This window comes from Staurois parvus, unplaced genomic scaffold, assembly GCF_062004578.1.
Source record: "Staurois parvus isolate SC_StPar_1 unplaced genomic scaffold, SC_StPar_1.0 ptg000120l, whole genome shotgun sequence".
In the NCBI taxonomy this organism is placed as follows: Eukaryota; Metazoa; Chordata; class Amphibia; order Anura; family Ranidae; genus Staurois; species Staurois parvus.
In genome coordinates, this window is record NW_028317916.1 from 2911599 (window position 1) to 2931350 (window position 19752).

At 39.8% G+C, this 19752-nt stretch overlaps 1 protein-coding gene across 1 annotated transcript in view; it reads left to right on the forward strand.

Annotated features, from left to right (window-relative positions):
- CFTR (CF transmembrane conductance regulator) overlaps nt 1-19752 on the forward strand; it is a 200484-nt gene that overhangs the window by 49425 nt on the left and 131307 nt on the right. Inside the window, exons 4-7 of the mRNA XM_089672096.1 lie at nt 423-638; nt 729-818; nt 13649-13812; nt 15478-15603. Coding sequence (XP_089528222.1) covers nt 423-638; nt 729-818; nt 13649-13812; nt 15478-15603 — 596 coding nt within the window. The remainder of the gene's footprint in view (nt 1-422; nt 639-728; nt 819-13648; nt 13813-15477; nt 15604-19752) is intronic.

The window sequence follows — 19752 nt, forward strand, 5'->3', positions numbered from 1 at the left end:
GTAAAGTGATCCACTCTATATAGCCATGATATCAGGTACTTGGCACGCACTTTGGTACTGTAGTCATGCCTTGAATATTACTTTTGAGTTTTTAGGCTCAGATCCTTTGGGTTGCATTCAGATAGTAGTTTGCTGTTCATTTTGCAGTACAGGCCCATGTGTCATTGTATTTTCATTTGTATTGTCTCTTATGCAACCGTCCGGACTCTTCTGGACGAGCTTCTTTTGTTGTACAGCTGCATGGAGGTTTACAATTAACAAGAAGGCCAGAAAATGTTCCTGTCTCTGTTCACTTGGCTTAATTATCTCTGTATTTTGTTTTATTTCAATAAAACTTCTTTATGGAAAAAAAGAATTGCTGAGCAAATATTTAATTGTATTTAATGATTTCATATTTTAAGATATTTTTATATTTTTTCTAGGAAGTCACCAAAGCTGTTCAACCTCTTCTTCTTGGAAGAATCATAGCTTCCTATGATCAAAATAACACTGTAGAGAGGTCCATTGCTTACTACTTGGCAATTGGCTTGTCTTTACTGTTTGCAGTCAGAATGCTCCTACTACATCCAGCCATATTTGGCCTTCATCATATAGGCATGCAGATGAGGATAGCAATGTTCAGCTTAATTTACAAAAAGGTAAGAATAGAGTAAATATTATTTTATGTCCTGTTTTTATTTCTGAATTTTATCATGTGGACTAAAATAGCTTCTGACATTTGCCAACAGACCTTAAAATTGTCAAGCAAAGTTCTGGATAAAATAAGCACGGGTCAGCTAGTAAGTCTGCTCTCGAACAACCTGAATAAATTTGATGAGGTAAGAGTTTAATGTATGTTGATGCATCTTTAACCTGAAGCCTGAGAAGTCAAATTATAGTTTCTTCCACACACTCTTAATGCCATTAATCTCTGCCCCACCATATTTGTATGTGTAATGTCATAGAATGATCTATGATACTGAACTTAAAGCGGTATTAAACCCCAAACCAACAATGTATTATATTGCAGGTTGCCAGTCATTAGATGTGGTGACTGCATTAGTTTGCTTAGGTTTTTTTCCCCCTTCTGTTTTCACCTGAGGATCTGGTCAGTAAAACATCTTGTGTATTAGTGAGACACAATTTTGGATGAATGAGCACAGGTAGCACAGCAGACAGCAAGCATTTCAGTCTGGGGGGGGGGGGGGGGCTGGTGTTACATGTATTAGCAGATTTAGATACACTACCAAATTGAAGCCAAACTCCAGCTCGCACTTTATAATCAGTTACAGCAAACAGTTTCTTTTTCCTATTGGGATACAGGTTTAGCATCAATAAATACACTCACTGGCCACTTTATTAGGTACACCTGTTCAATTGCTTGGTAACACAAATTGCTAATCAGCCAATCACATGGTAGCAATTCAATGCATTTAGGCATCTAAATGTAGTGGAGACAACTTGCCGAAGTTCAAACTGAGCATGAGAATGGTAAATAAAGGGGATTTAAGTGACTTTGAACGTGGCATGGTTGTTGATGCCAGATAGGCTGGTATGAGTATTTCACAAACTGCTGGTCTACTTAGATTATCTCTCACAACCATCTCTAGAGTTTACAGAGAGTGGCCTGAAAAAGAGAAAATATCCAGTGAGCTGCAGTTATGTGGACGAAAATGCTTTGTTGATGTCAGAGGAGAATGGGCAGACTGGTTTGAGATGACAGAAAGGCAACAGTAACTGAAATAACCATTTGTTACAACCAAGGTGTGCAGATTACCATCTCTGAACACACAACATGAAGAACCTTGAAAGCTGATATTTTTAATCACCCATGCTAGTGTTAGGGGATTGTCCTATCCATGTAAACTGATACATTCTGCTAGAGAACTTGTGCTTCTGAAAAACAACAGACTCGATGAGTGGATCACCAGATGAAAACAACAGAAAGAAAGCCTGGAAAGGAAAATAATACAGCCATCACATCTAAGAATGGCTAAGCTACAATATAATAAATTATTGCTTTGGGTTTAATACTGCTTTAAGCTGTGGCCAAGCCTTTCAGGTTTTTTAATTCATATTTGGTAACAAGTTACAGTGGGGATCGAAAGTTTGGGCACCCCAGCTAAAAATTTGTATTAATGTGCATAAAGAAGCCAAGGAAAGATGGAAAAATCTCCAAAAGGCATCAAATTACAGATTAGACATTCTTATAATATGTCAACAAAAGTTAGATTTTGTTTCCATCATTTACACTTTCAAAATAACAGAAAACAAAAAAATGGCGTCTGCAAAAGTTTGGGCACCCTGCAGAATTTATAGCATGCCCTGCCCCCTTTGCAAAGCTGAGACCTGCCAGAGTCATGGATTGTTCTCAATCATCGTCTGGGCAGACCAGGTGATGTCAATCTCAAAGGTTTTAAATGCCCAGACTCATCTGACCTTGCCCCAACAATCAGCACCATGGGTTCTTCTAAGCAGTTGTCTAGAAAACTGAAACTGAAAATAGTTGCCGCTCACAAAGCTGGAGAAGGCTATAAGAAGATAGCAAAGCGTTTTCAGATGTCAATATCCTCTGTTCGAAATGTAATTAAGAAATGGCAGTCATCAGGAACAGTGGAAGTTAAAGCAAGATCTGGAAGACCAAGAGAAATATCAGACAGAACAGCTCGCAGGATTGTGAGAAAAACATTTCAAAACCCACGTTTGACTGCACGATCCCTCCAGAAAGATCTGGCAGACACTGGAGTTGTGGTACACTATTCCACTATAAAGAGATACTTGTACAAATATGGTCTTCATGGAAGAGTCATCGCCTCTTCTACGTCCTTACCACAAAAATAATTTTGAATTTTACTGTTAAAACCTACACATGGTTTGTCTGTCTGCAGATCACTTGTCTGTAAAAGTAAAAAAAACACAGATCAGATGAAATTTTTATTTGCATTTTTGATCTGATCCCATATGGATAATTTCCTCTACTAATACATTTTTTTTCCATTAAAATGCAATGCCTGCTTAAGGCTCAGGGGTCAAATTTTCTGGAAAAATAAAGAACCCAATTCTTATTATACAGGATTTGTGTAGTGAGAAGACACTACAGTTACAAATCAATTGAAGACAAGAGGGTTGAGGGTGCATACAAAGGTTACAAAGGGGCAAGTAATGCACAAATAGATGACAAATATAAGGTGATTTTTAGGTTGAGGTGAGATAAAAAAAAATATTTTTAGGGATCGCCTAAGAGCAGACAGAGTAGGAGATAGCTGGACAGCTTGGGGTAGGAATTTCCAGAGGATTTGACAGTTTTTGGAGAAGTCTTGGAGGTGGGCATGGAGGCTGGTGACAAGAAAGCTAGAAAGCAGGTGGTCTTGGGAGGACCAGTGTGGATGGTTGTGGTCTTTTTAGATGAAGTTGGTGGTGTATCTTGAGAGCTGTGGAAGACTTTTTATGCTATACTTAGTTTTTTGAGGTGTATGCAGTGGGCGGGCAAAAGTTAGCAAGATGATTAGCTGAAAAGGGTGGCGGACACTAAATGGTTAGTAATGTGTGTGACGATCGCGGCGTCATACCCCCAGCCCTTCTCACCAACTCGTGACCGAAGAACTAGCCAATCTAAAACCGTGCTGCCACGTGTGTAACAATGCCATGCTCAGCTGCACCCTGCACAATTATTTTCCAGCTAATGGACCACAACCTATGTGCCGCAGCCTGAGAGCAATTGTTACCGGGTCAGGTTAATTACGCAATGTTAATTAACGCTTCATACTGCCACCACCACCTTTTTGTACAGAGTAGGAGGAAACTCACCAATATTAGCAATAACACTATGATGTTTGAATAATCATCTGTATACCACTGTCACCGCAGGCAGAGATATATAGAGGTTTAAAAACACCCAGTAGCACTCTTCAGAGACAGGGATTCTTAGTTTGTATTAAAGAGCTTTAGAAACAGTTCAACACTTTTCAGATAATAGGATTTATTACTAAAAAGGTCAAAAGGGTGCAATAACAATATTTACAGAAAAAGATGTAGCCAATATATACAGTATATATAAATACAGAGAGCAATAACACAGCAAAGAGATAACAGAAAGAAGTTTAGAGAGGTAGATACTTGCCGTCAGCCTTGGTTTAAGCAGATCAAGTTTCAGAGCAAAGGGTACCGTCTCCCGAGTTGGTTCCTATGTTAAAAGGGAGATTTCTTCAACTCAACTTAACTCTCTGCTCCAAGCATAACAGTCATTTTCTAGGAACTCAGCAGGGTGTCTCCTTGAAGTAGAGAACCAATTGCCTCATTTGGGGAGGGTGTTGTAGGCGGGGGACTCAGCCTAGAACCAAAATCCCTCACAAGTTATATCAGGGCAATAACCTTCCCTGGGTACATGTATGCTTTATGTTTATGTAATTATTTCCTACCTTAAGATTTAAAATTATATGGAAAAGTGGGTTTTTAAATGTGAGTCTGTTTTACGACTAGCTGGAATGTCTTTGAAGCCCAGTGAAGGATTGGTTTATGGCTTTACGATCCTTTCCAAGCAAGAGTCTCACAAACATACTGGGGCCAGGCTAATTGGGGTTTATAACCATGAAGCTCTCCAGCTGGGGCCTGATGCCTGTGATCTCTCAGCATCATACAGACCACATGTCACTGAACAGAGAGGGAGGGGGGATTGGAGGAGGGAGAGAGAGATACAAGATGGAGGGCCTTTAGAAAGATAGATGACTACGTCCATCTCTGTGTGCACAATTGCTACAATGTGGATGGGTCCATCAGCAGCTTTCATGATAGATTGAAGGGGGATCACCTGTGTAGAGGTCAACAAAGAACGTTGCAGTAGTCAAGAAGAGAGGTAACATGGAAGTGAATTAATAGGTAGCTTGGTGGTGTCATTGGTTACCTAGTCCATAGCTACCTGTTATCTGAAAAGTTCCTGCCCACCATCCCTATACTCTGCAGCCCCACAAAGGTCTCACTTAAATACTTTCTGAAAGTCAGTATGTGCATATGGATAAGTACATTACCCACAGCCAACCCACATTACGGCCAAATAGTTAGACCTGACCCATAGACTTTTACAAATTGACACTACTACTCACTGTTCGTTACCTTTTTCCATGAATATTGCTTTATTATTTCCTTTTTAATTAATTGTTAAATGTCTTCATTGTAAAAATTGAAATAGTTGTGATCAGCCATTATCTATTGTTACTAAGCAAATGGAAAATGGTTACATAGCAAATGTCCACACTTTATTAGGAAACAAGGTTTTTAGGTTCTCTAACATTTTTACTCAGTAAAATTATTTATTGACTGTCGGGTGTCCAAATTTCTTTCAGACTTGCCCATTAACAATTTCTGGATGTTTTTTCTAATAAATATTGATCAGTTATAATTATTAAGATCAGTGCAAGTTATCAGTATTATTTTACATTATTTTATAAAGCTTTATTTTGAGGAAAACAGTTAATGTTTGCATTAAACATGGGTCTCCTCAGAATGTGATTTTACCATTTTATGTAGACAGGCTCATTCTGTGGTCCTCTTGAAATTTTATTTACCACAATATATTGAAGAAATGGTCTTGCAATATTGTCTTTTTAAATATATAATATTTTTAAAGGATCATAGACAGTGAACATGCCTGGACAGAGGCAAAATATGCCTCCAAATGATTCTCCACCCCTCCCCCCAAAAAATTTATGTGAACAAGTTCAGAGGTTCATTTGTACCCAATGAGCAATTGTTTTTACGTACATTAAGGACACATCCACAATATTTGTTTATCTTGGAGAAACCATGGGCAATTGTTCAAAATATGTATTTTGCAATGAAAGCCTCTTCACATAACAGGTCTTCCATGGGAGTATGTTGCTGTTGCAGGTACCCAATAGATTAAAATACCATACTTGTCAATAGGTTCTTTTGTCCTTTTTTGTAATTAGGACCTTAATTAACATGATTAAAGTATATCTAAACACAATGAAGCTGATTGACTAATAGATTAATTCCACAGTCTTTTTTCACCTCAGTTACCTGCTAATATATTGTTTGACTCCCCTGAACCCAGTTGGGTAAAAAAAAGTTAACACTGACTAGTGGAAACCTTTAGAAAAAATCCCAATTAAGCTAAATGTGGGTTATAGACAGTGGATATTGCTTAAGGATTCTGCATGTTGTACTTGACCGGAGTGTGTTTATGTCTCAACACTACCCCCAATAAAGATATACTCTATCAAGATCTGTCAGATAGCAGTTTCAACTGGAATCTTAACTTACCCATTGGTAACCTAATTGCTGCTTGATCCATTGAAATCATAAATATCTGGTGATAATCATATAATGCAGATTTTCTCAACCTCTAACATGTAGGAACCTTTTAAATAGCTTGAGGGTTTCATAGATTCCCTGCTAATAACTTTTATATCTATACCTAATGAAACGTTAGTGTAAACAGTTATAGTTGTAGATGAGTTGTAGGTAAAAAAAATATGAAATTACTGTAAATAAGAATAAAGCCTGGAAAAGAAATGCAGACAATGAAAATTGTAGTGCTCTCTAATACTGGTGGCCAGATGAAAAGAGACCCCTTATATTGCTGGCTAGTGATAGAAAGGCCTTAGTACACTGGTGGTCAGTGGGAAACATGCTGCTTACATTAGTGGTCAGTGGGAAGAATGTTCCTTGAATTAATGGTCAGTAAAAAGATTACCATTAATTGTTGGGAAGATAATTGTTGTCAGTGTCAGCTTACCCAAGCTGCAGAAATTGCTTGAGTAACCCCTAGCAACACCATGGAACATTGGTTGCAGTTTTCTGCTGCAATTATTCACACCAAACACAAGACCCTAATAAAGAACTAAGGCAGCCCATAGATCAGTTATGGCAAACCTATGGCACGCATGCCAGAGCTGGCATGCAGAGCTATCTCGGTGGGCACGCCAGGAAGAAGAGGAATATGAGCGTACATGGACCACGCACACTGACTGGCCATCTGGATCTCGTCCACATTGCACCCCCATTGAACTACATCTCCCACATGTCTCTGGGGCCAGGGTGGGCATGGACGAGAGGAAGCGGCTCCCACATGCCTCTGGTGCCAGGGGTGACGTATCCAGGGATGGGTGTGGATGAGACAAAGCGGCTCCCACACTGCTCTAGGGCCAGTGGTGATGTGCCTAGCGTGGATGAAAGGAAATGGCTCCCACACTGCTCCAGGGCCAGGGGCGACTTGTTCAGTGTGGATGGGAATAAGCTGCCGGGTTGGAAGCCACTCCGTCACTGCCGGAGGTGAGATTAACTGCTTCCCAACCATGCTATAGCCAAAAGATGGCTACAGCGAAGTTGTCTAGTTCTGGGAGGGCGTCCATGGACGTCCTCCCAGAACACGCCCCCTGCGTACTGCTAGTGGCGTGCACCTGGTGCTGTCGGTGATAAGGTTGTATTGTAGTTTGGGCACTCGGGCTTAAAAAGCTTCGCCATCACTGCCATAGACGATGGGTGGAAGCAGATAAAATTGCCTGATTCCCCCATCAATACAATCAGTGTTGATGGGGGAAGCCTCCCACAGTGCTATTGTGTTCTGCCAGTGGGGGCATGGGGAGCCTTCCCAGCCGGCAGAACAAAATGATTACTGCTAGCAGCTATAGCCTTTGGCAGTGATCACATGTAAAAAATCTGACAGGCTGGTTGTACCCAAGTCAATCGATGGATTGACTTGGGTACAACCAGCCTGCCCATACATGGATCAAAATTTGGCCATACCATGCTAAACGGGCTGAATTTTCAACCATGTATGGCCGACTTAACTTGTCAAATATCTGAATTACAAGGTAAAGAAAGTAAATATATATGGTTACATTAACAAGGGAACTGAAGTGCAGTTAAACTTTACCTATATTTGCTTTGTTTATCACTAGTGACAAGAGGGCATCATTTAGTCAGCAGATTAAATTCTTATGTCATTGTGCGCCTTGACCTATTACGTATTTCTTTTGCAGCTGACTGACATACTGTATAGGTAAATGTAAGCTGAAAGTGCCATAAAAATGCAAAATAAAGAATATTATTAATGTAGCCTGTACGAAGAGCGGATAAGTGAGGCATGATTTCTGTGTTAGATTTTATGGTTCATGCTATTGCTAGCAATTAAAATCATGCTGTTGTCTCACAGCCTTTCTACATGTGTTATCCTGGGTGATTTATGAAGTCTTTGGAGTCAGTTACATTGTTTGTTATGTAGAGAATTGTGGGAATAGTTTGTTCTGCCTTTTTACTCTGTGATACGATGTGCATGCTGTCTGGGAGAAATTAACCCTGGAACCAAGAGGATGTTGTGTCTGCCTGCCTCCTGTGCTGTCTTCATACTTCAAAGCCTTTACAAGATGTTTAAGGGTGAACTGTAACATCTTTATGTCAAAACAAATTAACTGCATGGGGTTGGGGGGTAGCAAATATGACAGATACTTGTGGATGATAGTCCTAGGGAGTGGAAATAAGCTGAAGGCCATATTCAGCTTGATTATCTCAGGAAGTCCGGATAAAGCTGTGATAGCGGAGATTTATAGTGCTTACCATGACAGTTTAAAGGAAACCTGTACTGAAAACAACCTAAAGTTCAATTACTGAACCTTTCCTTTGAAAATACTTATTTTCTGGTTGTCATGCTGCTGCTCCAAAGGCTTTAATCCTTTGAAACACATATGCAGATCAGGAGTTCTGGCTTTCTTCTGACTTCACTCCCTGTATGCATGTTCCTAGTCAGTTACTCAGAAAGCATTGAAATCTAAGTTCACCATTTGAAAAAAAATTAAAATAAATGCACATTTTTTGAAGGTAATAATATGCGTATTTATTATTTTTTCTTTTCAGATAACCTGCAGAGCATTGCACCCGCAGTCAGCAGATTGAGGGTGCAGTCTCAGGTTCCTGCAGACTTTCAGGATATCTGTCTGCTCATACTTCCCATGTGGGTGGGCAGTTACTTGAGAGCAGGAAGAATTAATGAACTAGGAGAGCACTCACCAGCATCTTTGTAGTTCATTGAGAACTACAAGCCATCAGGAAACTGTGAATGAATGATGGCCATGCTGTTTTCAAATTGTGACAGCAGGTGCGGAGAAAGGGAGTCCACTGTCACAGGGAGGGGGGTGACGGTACAGATCGTGAACATGTAACATATTCCAAAGGTGAACTTATCCTTTAGCCAGAAGCAGTCCAGTGACTAGCAATTTTAAAAGTACTTCAAATATAAGTGAATTTCAGATGGAAACTATGCTGGCTAGGTGGCATCGGTATGTCATCTGTTGAAACGACAAAAGTGTTGTTAGAAAGGCCCAGATTTTCAGGATAAGAATTACTCTGCTTAGTCCCTGAATGTTTTTAAAATGGTAAAAAGCAGCTTTTGGTGGAACTTGTAGGATACCAATTTATGACCTAGTTTTTACAAAAAGTGTTAATTTAAAAATCCCTTAGCATTGTGCATGAGCATGTGTAATATTTGGAAAGTCTCACAATGGTATCTGCAACTGATGAGCCCTGTTTCCATTATCTACAGCAATAAACATTGACTGAGTCAGGAAAACAGTTTGTTGCAGGTTTGGCAGAGTACAGAGAGATACAATGTATGGAAGAATAATGTAGATGACAACAAAGTTCATGTAGGTTTCCCGTAGAAAGAAATGAAGAGCCGTGTAAAAGAAAGGGGTTCCAATTCAAGAAGGGGACCACCACCATACACCCAAATAGATTGGCTTCTTACCAAAAATGTTGACCACCACACAATGTATGGAAGAGCTATTATAGCCAGCCATAACTGAAATGATTCCCACATGTCTATGGGCACTTGTGATGCCGGTTTGATAAACTGACATCATGTATAGCTTTGTGAATACCAATGCTTTGAGCTAATGGATCAGATAGATATTGTTCCTTAAAGTGAATTTCCAATTTTGTATCCAAATGAGAAAGCCTCATAGTCAAATGCAAGTATTTCTGAACAATTTTGGAGCAAGTCTGTCCCAATAGAAATACTAAGGACAGACCCAGCTTCCTCTCCGTAACATAAAATGTAAAATGCATGCTTTAGGCAATCTTTAATCCTTTCTTAGGACAGACAGTGTTCAAATCTAGTTTACAGCTGATAATGATATCTGTTAGCACAGTACAGATATGGTTAATTATATCAAACACAGCACCCCAATCCCCTCTTTTAAACAAAAAAAACAGGATAGGATTTTTTCAGTGCTAGAATTATTGGACAAAAGTATTTTAAATGGTAAGCTGCATTTTTATTTTTTAAGTTATGGATATAGACTTTCAAAACCCGTGATGTCGTGCTCTACTATCAGTACATTTAAACGAACATATAAATATATAAAATTATATTAAATGAATTAATTAAATACATTGCAACAAATGATATCAAGTGACTGAGTCCTGATATATTTCCACAGCGTGATATAACAATCACGCTAGTGCTGCATGCATATCTTTGAAAAATCCGTGATCCTATGGTGTCTTCTAATGGTGTATTACAAAACAAATATATTCCAGTGGTGGACTATATTTGTTTTGTAATACACCATTAGAAGAATTTTCGGACAGCAGCATTGTCAGTCTGGGGGGTGGGGAATGTTAGATGTACTAGCAGATTTGGATACACTAACAAATTGAAGCCAATATGCCAGCTAACACTTCATAAGCAGTTACAGCAACAGTTTTATTCCTTTTGGGAGCACCCCTGCCAGTGTTAAATGGTTTGTCTCAATCGTCTAACTGCTAGATCTGCAGGCCAACTTGTTCTGTTGAAATCCATCAGTTGAAAATTTAAAAGAAAGCCTAAAAATACATTTAATGCAGCCAACACATATATGAATTGGGAAGCTACAATATAATAAATGTTTGATTTTGGATTTAATACCGCTTTAAATATTGTCAACAGTTTTTTCAGTTTGTGTAGTCTCTTTTTCGCAGTCCTCTCCTTGCAATCCTTATCAAAAACTAACAACACAAACTTACACTTCCTATTCTACAGTCTTTATTTTGTCCTGTGTAAATTACTGATAAAACTGTGTGCAGTGAACAGTTATCAAAGGTAAAAGGCAAAAGGTAAACTGATCCAGCATTTGGGAGTTTAGTGTGTTTTCTCTAAACCTGCAGTTATTTGGCCGTAGACTATTATAAGGCATCTATTGCATAATGAAGCGTATTTAACATATGAAATAATGTTCTGTAAGTTTCTGTATTCTGTTTCAATCTGAATGTATCAGCTGTGCACAATGAGTGCTGACGTCTCATGTTGCAATAGGAAAGTTTCTCTGAATTCCTTGTATTGTCGTGACTGTGCAATCTTGCCCTACCTGGGAATTTAGCAAACTCCTATACATGTATGGGTAGAACATTGGGAGATTGGTTATGTAGTCAGCTTGTTCCCCTAATAAGCAAATTCATTAAAAAAACTGTTCTAGGTTCTAACAGAAGAATTGAAGACTATATTAAAAATCGAGAATATAATGTGCGTCGGTGTTGATTAACTAAAGGCAAATAGGCTGGTCATTTTGCAAGGAACGTTTCCATTATCTTAGTGAATGTGGTGAAAATTCAGTTTGCGAAGAATACCCAATCAAATGCAAGGAGGAAAAAAATATATATTTTTACTTGCACATGATTGTGTTATGGAAGTCAGCGAACCTTCACCTAATTCACTAAACTAAGGGGAAAATTTGCTTGCAAAGTGAAAATTCTCTTGCTAAGTGGACAGCTTATTTCCTTTGGTAAATCACCCCAGAGTGTCACTTTGCTTATGCAAGGGTCTCTTTACAAGGATCCAATATTGTCCCATAACACCATATTTTCATCAGTTTAATGCAGGGGCGGAATGACAACTCATGGGGCACCCGGACAATAGGGGATCATGGGGCCCCTGTGTCCTTGCCCAAACTCCAAAAAGCCTATGAAAAAGGTACCAGGGGCATCTCATGGGGCCCCCTACTGACCCTGGGCCCTCGGGCAGTGCCAGAGTTTCCAAATGGTCAGTCAGCCCCTGGTATCATGCAATAATCTTCCACAGTATTCCCTGTCAATACCAGTTTCAGCGGTTGTTAATTTATTTTTTTTGCCAACAACCGTGTTCATCCTTTCTGATGCAGCAGAGATGATTAGAGACCTCAAACTCCTGAATAGACAGACATGGGGAGGCCCTCAATAGACACCGAAGAGTGGATGTAAATGTAGCACCCTCCTAATTAGGTGCTACTAGGTTTAGGTAAATTTAGTTTATTTTTGAGCTTCACTATACTTAGAGGAGCTGGGTTTGATTAGTATAGACTGTTCTGGGTCTGGCTCGCCCTCCTCCCCCCATTCTTCCAGAATGTGCTGGGTCATAGCGGGTTGAAATTGGCAGAGCCTGAGCTGATAATACAAACAGCCTCAGCCAATCCCTGGACAGGAGAGTGGCCAGCAGGGGGCTCAGGGGTATAAATTGTTTGGAGTCTGGAACAGCAGGGTTATTTGCCTGATGGAGATTGACCCAGCCTGAAAGTGCTGTTAAACCTTCCAAGGCCTTTGAGAAGCTGCCGGAAGTTCTGAGTGGTTTTGGCTCAGAGAAGAGCTGTAGGACCAACTACAAGCTGCAAGAACAGTTGGAGAAAAGTCTAGGAACAATTGTCCAGGAGGCTACAGTGTTGGCTGACACTGGAAGAAGGTGTCCATGTTTGCAGTGGCACAGTGAGTAGCGGCCTGAGAAAAATTGTTAGGAGAGACTGTTGCTGTATGTGCTGTTTTGTTGGAGAGACTTTTCCAGATCTGCTGGTCAGGACTGTTTCCACTGTGAGATCCCCTCGTGCTGAATTGTTCACATTGCTTACATTGAAATCCTTTTCTGCATAAATGTCTCCATCCAAGTTTGCCTTAATTCTGGACTTCCCAAGACACATCCTAATTCATATTCCAGTTCTACAATCCATACAAAAACACAATAATACACTATCTGCCTTCTTACTTTGTGAAAGACTGAGAAAAATACCGTGTGCTTAGTAAAAAATACCCTGTGCTTGGATGCTCTGCACAATTAGGGAACAGAACCCGGGACAAACAGCGGGACCAGTCTGAGGTCTGCACTACATATATGATGTAGGGTGAAGGGAAGCTCATCAAAAATCTCTATTCGCTCAGTGCCAAACAACATAATGCCCCAATGTATGGATACCTTAAGAGCAGCCTGTGCCTTGTCAGCTGTAAAACAAACTGCACATAGGATGTGGAATTTAGATAGACATTACTGTAGTCTTAGTACAATTAGCAGCCACATTTCAGTTTGTTGTGAAATATAGATCTTATGTTAATACTGTTTTCACAGTATGAAGGCAAAAAAAACGTAACCAATCTTATTCATGTAGCAATGCGAGATTAATGCAGTGAATGCTGAGCCACAGTAACATAGGGTCATTTTATAGCAAAATTAGCATTTTCAAGCACCTGCCGGTCTAATTATTTTACTAAAAAATGCGGGTAAACTACTCATGAAAATCCACCTAAAATTGCCATTTTCTATGTTTAGCACTGACCTTTATTCTTGTTACAATTAATAGCTAAATATTATTGATATGTGTATTGCAGTTCATATGTGTTGTATGAGCATGTGTTACAGATATGCTGTTTTTCTTTTTAGGGGCTGGCCCTGGCACATTTTGTGTGGATTGCTCCACTTCAAGTAATACTTCTTGTTGGTCTAATCTGGGACTTACTGGCGGCCTCAGTATTTTGTGGTCTGGGTTTTCTTGTCGTGATTGCATTGTTTCAAGCATGGCTAGGTCGAAGGATGATGAAATACAGGTACAATATTCAGTTGCTTTAGTAATTTTACAGCATTTAGTGTAAGTGTTCTCAAAGGGGTCAGGCTCATGGGAAAAAACAATGCATATCTCCCTGTGCTGTTTTTTCACTTTAATGGGGCCTGGGTGACCATGGTATGCTATAAAATGAAAGAAGCATATCAAGCATATCAAATATGATAATACAATTTGATCCACCTAAGGCAGGGGTCTCCAAACTTTCCAAACAAAGAGCCAGTTTACTGTCCTTCAGACTTTAGGGGGGCAAACATCAATGATAGTTAAATATCCCAACATTATTGAGTGTAAACAATGTCCCATCAATAGTTTTAGTGAGAAGAATAGTGTCTTATTGTTGGTGTCAGGAGGAGAAATGGTGTCACATCATTCATGTCAGTGGAAGGAATAGTGCCTCAAGGGCCACATAAAGACAGGCAAGGGGCCACATCCGGCCCCAGGGCCGCAGTTTGGAGACCACAGCTCTAAGGGGTAAGAGCTACCAATGTATTAATGCCTGAAAATGTTTCCCTAATTAAATTTTTGGGTAGAAAAACATATACTATAAATTTAGATGAATAGCTGGTACAGCATGGTGCAGTTCGCTTCAGCTGTCTTAGAGGGGCATTGCTAAAATTCAGTTTTCAGTTTCTGTCTGTGTTTAAAAAAAATAAAAATGGTGTCCCATCTCCCCAAACATATCAGCCTGTGACACAACATGTGCTTTGGCTTTCCTTTGGCAAGGGACAAGAAGAATATCATTCTGATAGCAACCTGAATGTTCTTCTGCATTGGAGGGGTACTTTGAGAGGGTCATCCTTCTCAAATCACGTTTATTCAATGCTTCCCGATGCGAGGGTAGGTGGGTTGCATATAAACTCTGCATGCTGGCACCCCCACGTTTATACTAGGTATTCCTGTCCCCATATTCCCTGTATCAACAGATACAGGGAATATGGGGATATGAGCACTTTTAAATGGCTCTTATGCCCTGTGCTGAAGAGAATGTATGCTGGCTCTTTTTAAAAAGTAAAAAATTGAGAAAAAATTAACCCTCTAGGTACTGCCCCAGTAAAAACACAGGATCAGCACTATGGACAGCTCATAATATTGTGCTTCTGACTATTAATTGTAAGCTGTTGGTTTTTTAATGGATTGAATGTAAAAATGGCTCACAGTATTACATTTTTGTGTAAACCTGTATAGAAAGAAATTGCACAAGATGGCAAATTGTGGGAAAATTGTTCCCATGACTTGCACAAAATGTATAAAGCGTCCCGCTAATACCAGCTATGTTTTGAGGTGACATGTTTGTTTTTTAATGTGTTCAAATATTTTCTAGGCCTGTTTCTTTTACAGCTGAAAACATTTTTTAAAAAATGGGTTGTTTTACCCACTACACTTAGCTCCTACACTTAACTCTCCTCCCTTACATGTGCTCTAAATGATTGTTGGCATCGATAGCATTTCCTAAAACCAATTGTGTCTAGAAATGCAAAAGGTATACAAGCAATACAAACAGATTCTGAACATTAAACCTTTTATGTTCACAATTACAGTATATCTGAAAAAAGTACTATAGTTTTTTTTTAAATAACATAAGGCTATTTCATGTGTTTCTTTGTCTTTGCCCTTTTGCTATACAATTACACATATTTATCTCTCGCAGAGACCAGAGGGCAGGTAAGATTAATGAGAGGCTTGTGATGACATCTGAAATTATTGAAAACATACAATCAGTAAAAGCCTATTGCTGGGAGGATGCTATGGAGAAAATAATTGAAGCCTTTAGACAGTAAGTTTAATTCACCTTATACATTTTATATACTTATAGTTTACATTCATAAATGCTCAAAACATCAGTAAATGGTTCTGTTATCTCCATATTATTTTAATGGTTCACAGATCACTCTGTTGTGATTTTGTTAGTATAAGCTTTGCCAGTAGTTGGTAGACCCTGCTTGACCACCAACATTTTTAATGGAAAGTAAATAAGCACAACCTTTTTATGTGTAATGGTTGGAAGTCAAGAAACATTTTTAGCTAGATGTATGTATACCAAGAGACTGGATTTTTCCATACTCAGACAAATGCATAGATGTCTTTACATCTCTTTAATCAGGAGTGCAAAGTTAAAAAAAATGAAAAAGTTAGTATTCAGTTATTTGTCTTATTTAGTTGTCTTTGTCTTCTATCACAATGTTTGATTGGTAGATCAGATGCCAAACATGGACTACTGCTACTGTGAAAATGTGGCAAAAAAAAAATAGTGATGTGATAAATTAAAAATTGTTCATTTGGGAAGATATGGACATGTAGGATTTGTATAGGCAACAACTAAAAAGTATTCTAAGTGTCGAAAATCAGACGCAAAACTTTACCATGTATGTAGTGCAAAACTTTACCATGTATGTAGTGCACTCATCCACTGTCCATATCTGGGAAGAGATGTTTGACTGAAGATGGGCAGATCATTGACTGTGGTTTCTATGGTTAGGTACATACATTAGATGGTTGTTGTATATGCAAGAAGAACAGTGCTTTTTCAATACAGTATACAATTGTACTCAAAAGTTTGCATATCTTGTCAGAAATCATGAAATATTGGCATTGATATTAAAAATATAACTGATCATCCCAAAAAAACTGTATTTTACTTAAGTATAGTGATCGTAGGAAGCCATTTATTATCACATACTTGTTTGGCTCCTTTTTGAATCATACTGATAACAGAAATAACCCAAATGGCCCTGATCAAAAGTTTACATCCCCTGGAATGTTGGGTCTTGCTACAGACACAGAAGGTGACACACACAGGTTAAAATGGCAATTAAAGGTTAATTTCTCACATACAGTGGGGATCGAAAGTTTGGGCACCCCTGCTAAAAATTTGTATTAATGTGCATAAAGAAGCCAAGGAAAGATGGAAAAATCTCCAAAAGGCATCAAATTACAGATTAGACATTCTTATAATATGTCAACAAAAGTTAGATTTTATTTCCATCATTTACACTTTCAAAATAACAGAAAACAAAAAAATGGCGTCTGCAAAAGTTTGGGCACCCTGCAGAATTTATAGCATGCACTGCCCCCTGTGCAAAGCTGAGACCTGCCAGTGTCATGGATTGTTCTCAATCATCGTCTGGGAAGACCAGATGATGTCAATCTCAAAGGTTTTAAATGCCCAGACTCATCTGACCTTGCCCCAACAATCAGCACCATGGGTTCTTCTAAGCAGTTGTCTAGAAAACTGAAACTGAAAATAGTTGACGCTCACAAAGCTGGAGAAGGCTATAAGAAGATAGCAAAGCGTTTTCAGATGTCAATATCCTCTGTTCGAAATGTAATTAAGAAATGGCAGTCATCAGGAACAGTGGAAGTTAAAGCAAGATCTGGAAGACCAAGAAAAATATCAGACAGAACAGCTCGCAGGATTGTGAGAAAAACAATTCAAAACCCACGTTTGACTGCACGATCCCTCCAGAAAGATCTGGCAGACACCGGAGTTGTGGTACACTATTCCACTATAAAGAGATACTTGTACAAATATGGTCTTCATGGAAGAGTCATCGCCTCTTCTACGTCCTCACCACAAAAATCATCGTTTGAACTTTGCAAATGAACATATAGACAAGCCTGATGCATTTTGGAAACAAGTTCTGTGAACCGATGAGGTTAAAATTGAACTTTTTGGCCGGAATTGGAGAAGAAGGGGCACAGAATTAATGAAAATAACCTCTGTCCAACTGTTAAGCATGGGGTTGGATCAATCATGCTTTGGGGTTGTGTTGCAGCCAGTGGCACAGGGAACATCTCAGTTTTTCATTGCCGTCTGTGTCCCCTTTAGGGAGATTCACTATCTCTACTTGTCCTTTTAGGGTTGCCACCTCATCCCTTTAAAACCAAACATTAATTAATTACAATGTAATTACACAGGTTCTCAGCCTGATTAAGCTGGTAATTAAACTCACTTAGTGCCTCATCTGCATTAAATTAGCCTCAGAGCCTGTGTAATTAATATGTGTTTAGTTTTAACCACTTGCCTACTGGGCACTTCTACCCCCTTCCTGCCCAGGCCAATTTTCAGCTTTCAGCGCTGTTGCACTTTGAATGACAATTGCACGGTCATGCAACACTGTACCCATATGAAATTTGTATAATTTTTTCACACAAATAGAGATTTCTTTTGGTGACACAGGGGTGTTTATTTTTTGCACTATAAATTGAAAAAGATAAAAAAAATAAAAAAGATTTTCTTTGTTTCTATTATAACATTTTGCAAACAGGTAATTTTTCTCCTTCACTGATGTGTGTTAATGAGGCGGCACTGATGGGCACTGATATGCAGCAATGATGGGCACTGATAGGCGGCACTGATGGGCACTGATGGGAGGCACTGACTGATAGCCCCGACCGGCGACACTGCTGGGCACTGACGGGTGGCACTGCTGGGCAGCACTGATGGGCGACACTGCTGGATGACACTGCTGGGCACTGATGGGCGGCACTGCTGGGCAGCACTGATGTGCAACACTGCTGGGCACCGATGAGTGACACTGCTGGGCACTGATGGGCGGCACTGCTAGGCACTGATGGGTGATACTGCTGGGCAGCATTGCTGGGTACTACTGGGTGGCACTGATAATCAGGGCCCTGATAATCAGTGCCCTGATTATCAGTGCAGATCTCCCTGTCATATCTGCTGGTTATCGGCAGTACTTTCTTCACGCTGTGCAGCCGATAACCAGCAACTGTATTTACATTGTGATCTGCTGTGTTATTGGACACAGCTGATCACATGGTAAAAGGCCTCTGTGATTGGCCTTTTACTTTATCATGTGATCATGGACACAACGATCACAGATGGTGCCGTGTGCGCGCCGCTGGTGGGGCGCAAGGGGCGGGTTCTGGGAGGACGTCCATGGACGTCCTCCCAGAACTGGACAACCGCGCTGTAGCTGTCTTTCGGCTAAAGCTCGGTTGGGAAGCGGTTAAAGGGATAAGGTGGCAACCCAATGTCCTGCTTACCGTTATCACAAAGAGTAAAAGTGAAAGAAATCCCAACTTTTGGAGTGTCACAAAAACAGGTATAGGGGGAAACTTTCCAATGGCGACACTAGTTCTGGTGACAATTAGGGATTCCCTCACTTTAGAAGAATTTCCTCTCATTTTCTGTTTTGGCTATGGGACAGGAAGTAAAGGGAAATTTCCCTAAATGAACACAGATGGCAGAAAAAAACTTGACGACCTTCCCTTACTCTTTTCAAAATTAAGCTTAAAAGGAAAGCATATTTTGGAAGGTATGGATTTTAAGTTTTGATTACAGTGTTTTCCTCATAAGAACTCAATAGCTTCCCCTGAAATACATAAACAATTGCTCCCTGTAAAAGACTGTGACTACTGCTCTGAACACCTCTACCCTCCATGCCACTGCCAATGTCTTTAATATGCAGCACTTCTGTCAGATGCCTGCATCCCCCCATGCACTGTGGATCCTTTTTCTGACCCCTATGTCAACACAGAACATAACAGTGATATACAGCTGGTGAAACCTAAATATGTAATAACCACATTCACTGATCAGCCATAACATTATAACCACCCACCGTAACCCTTTGAGGCATGAACTCCAGCAGACCTTTGAAGGAATGCTTTAGTATCTGGCACCAAGCCATCAGTAGCAGATCCTTTAAGTCCTGTAAGTTGGGAGGTGGGGGCTCCATGGGTTTGAATTGTTTTGAATTTGGGGGCCAAGCCAACACTTTAAAGTAATTGTTGTGTTCCTCAAACCATTCTTGGATTTATCAGACCAGACCAACTTCATTCATTGCTCCATGGCCCAGTTCTGATACTCATGTGCCCTTTTCAGGCACTAGGATGTAGATATGGGTCGACATGAGCACCCTGACCAGTTTTCGGCCACATATGCAACAAACTGTGATGC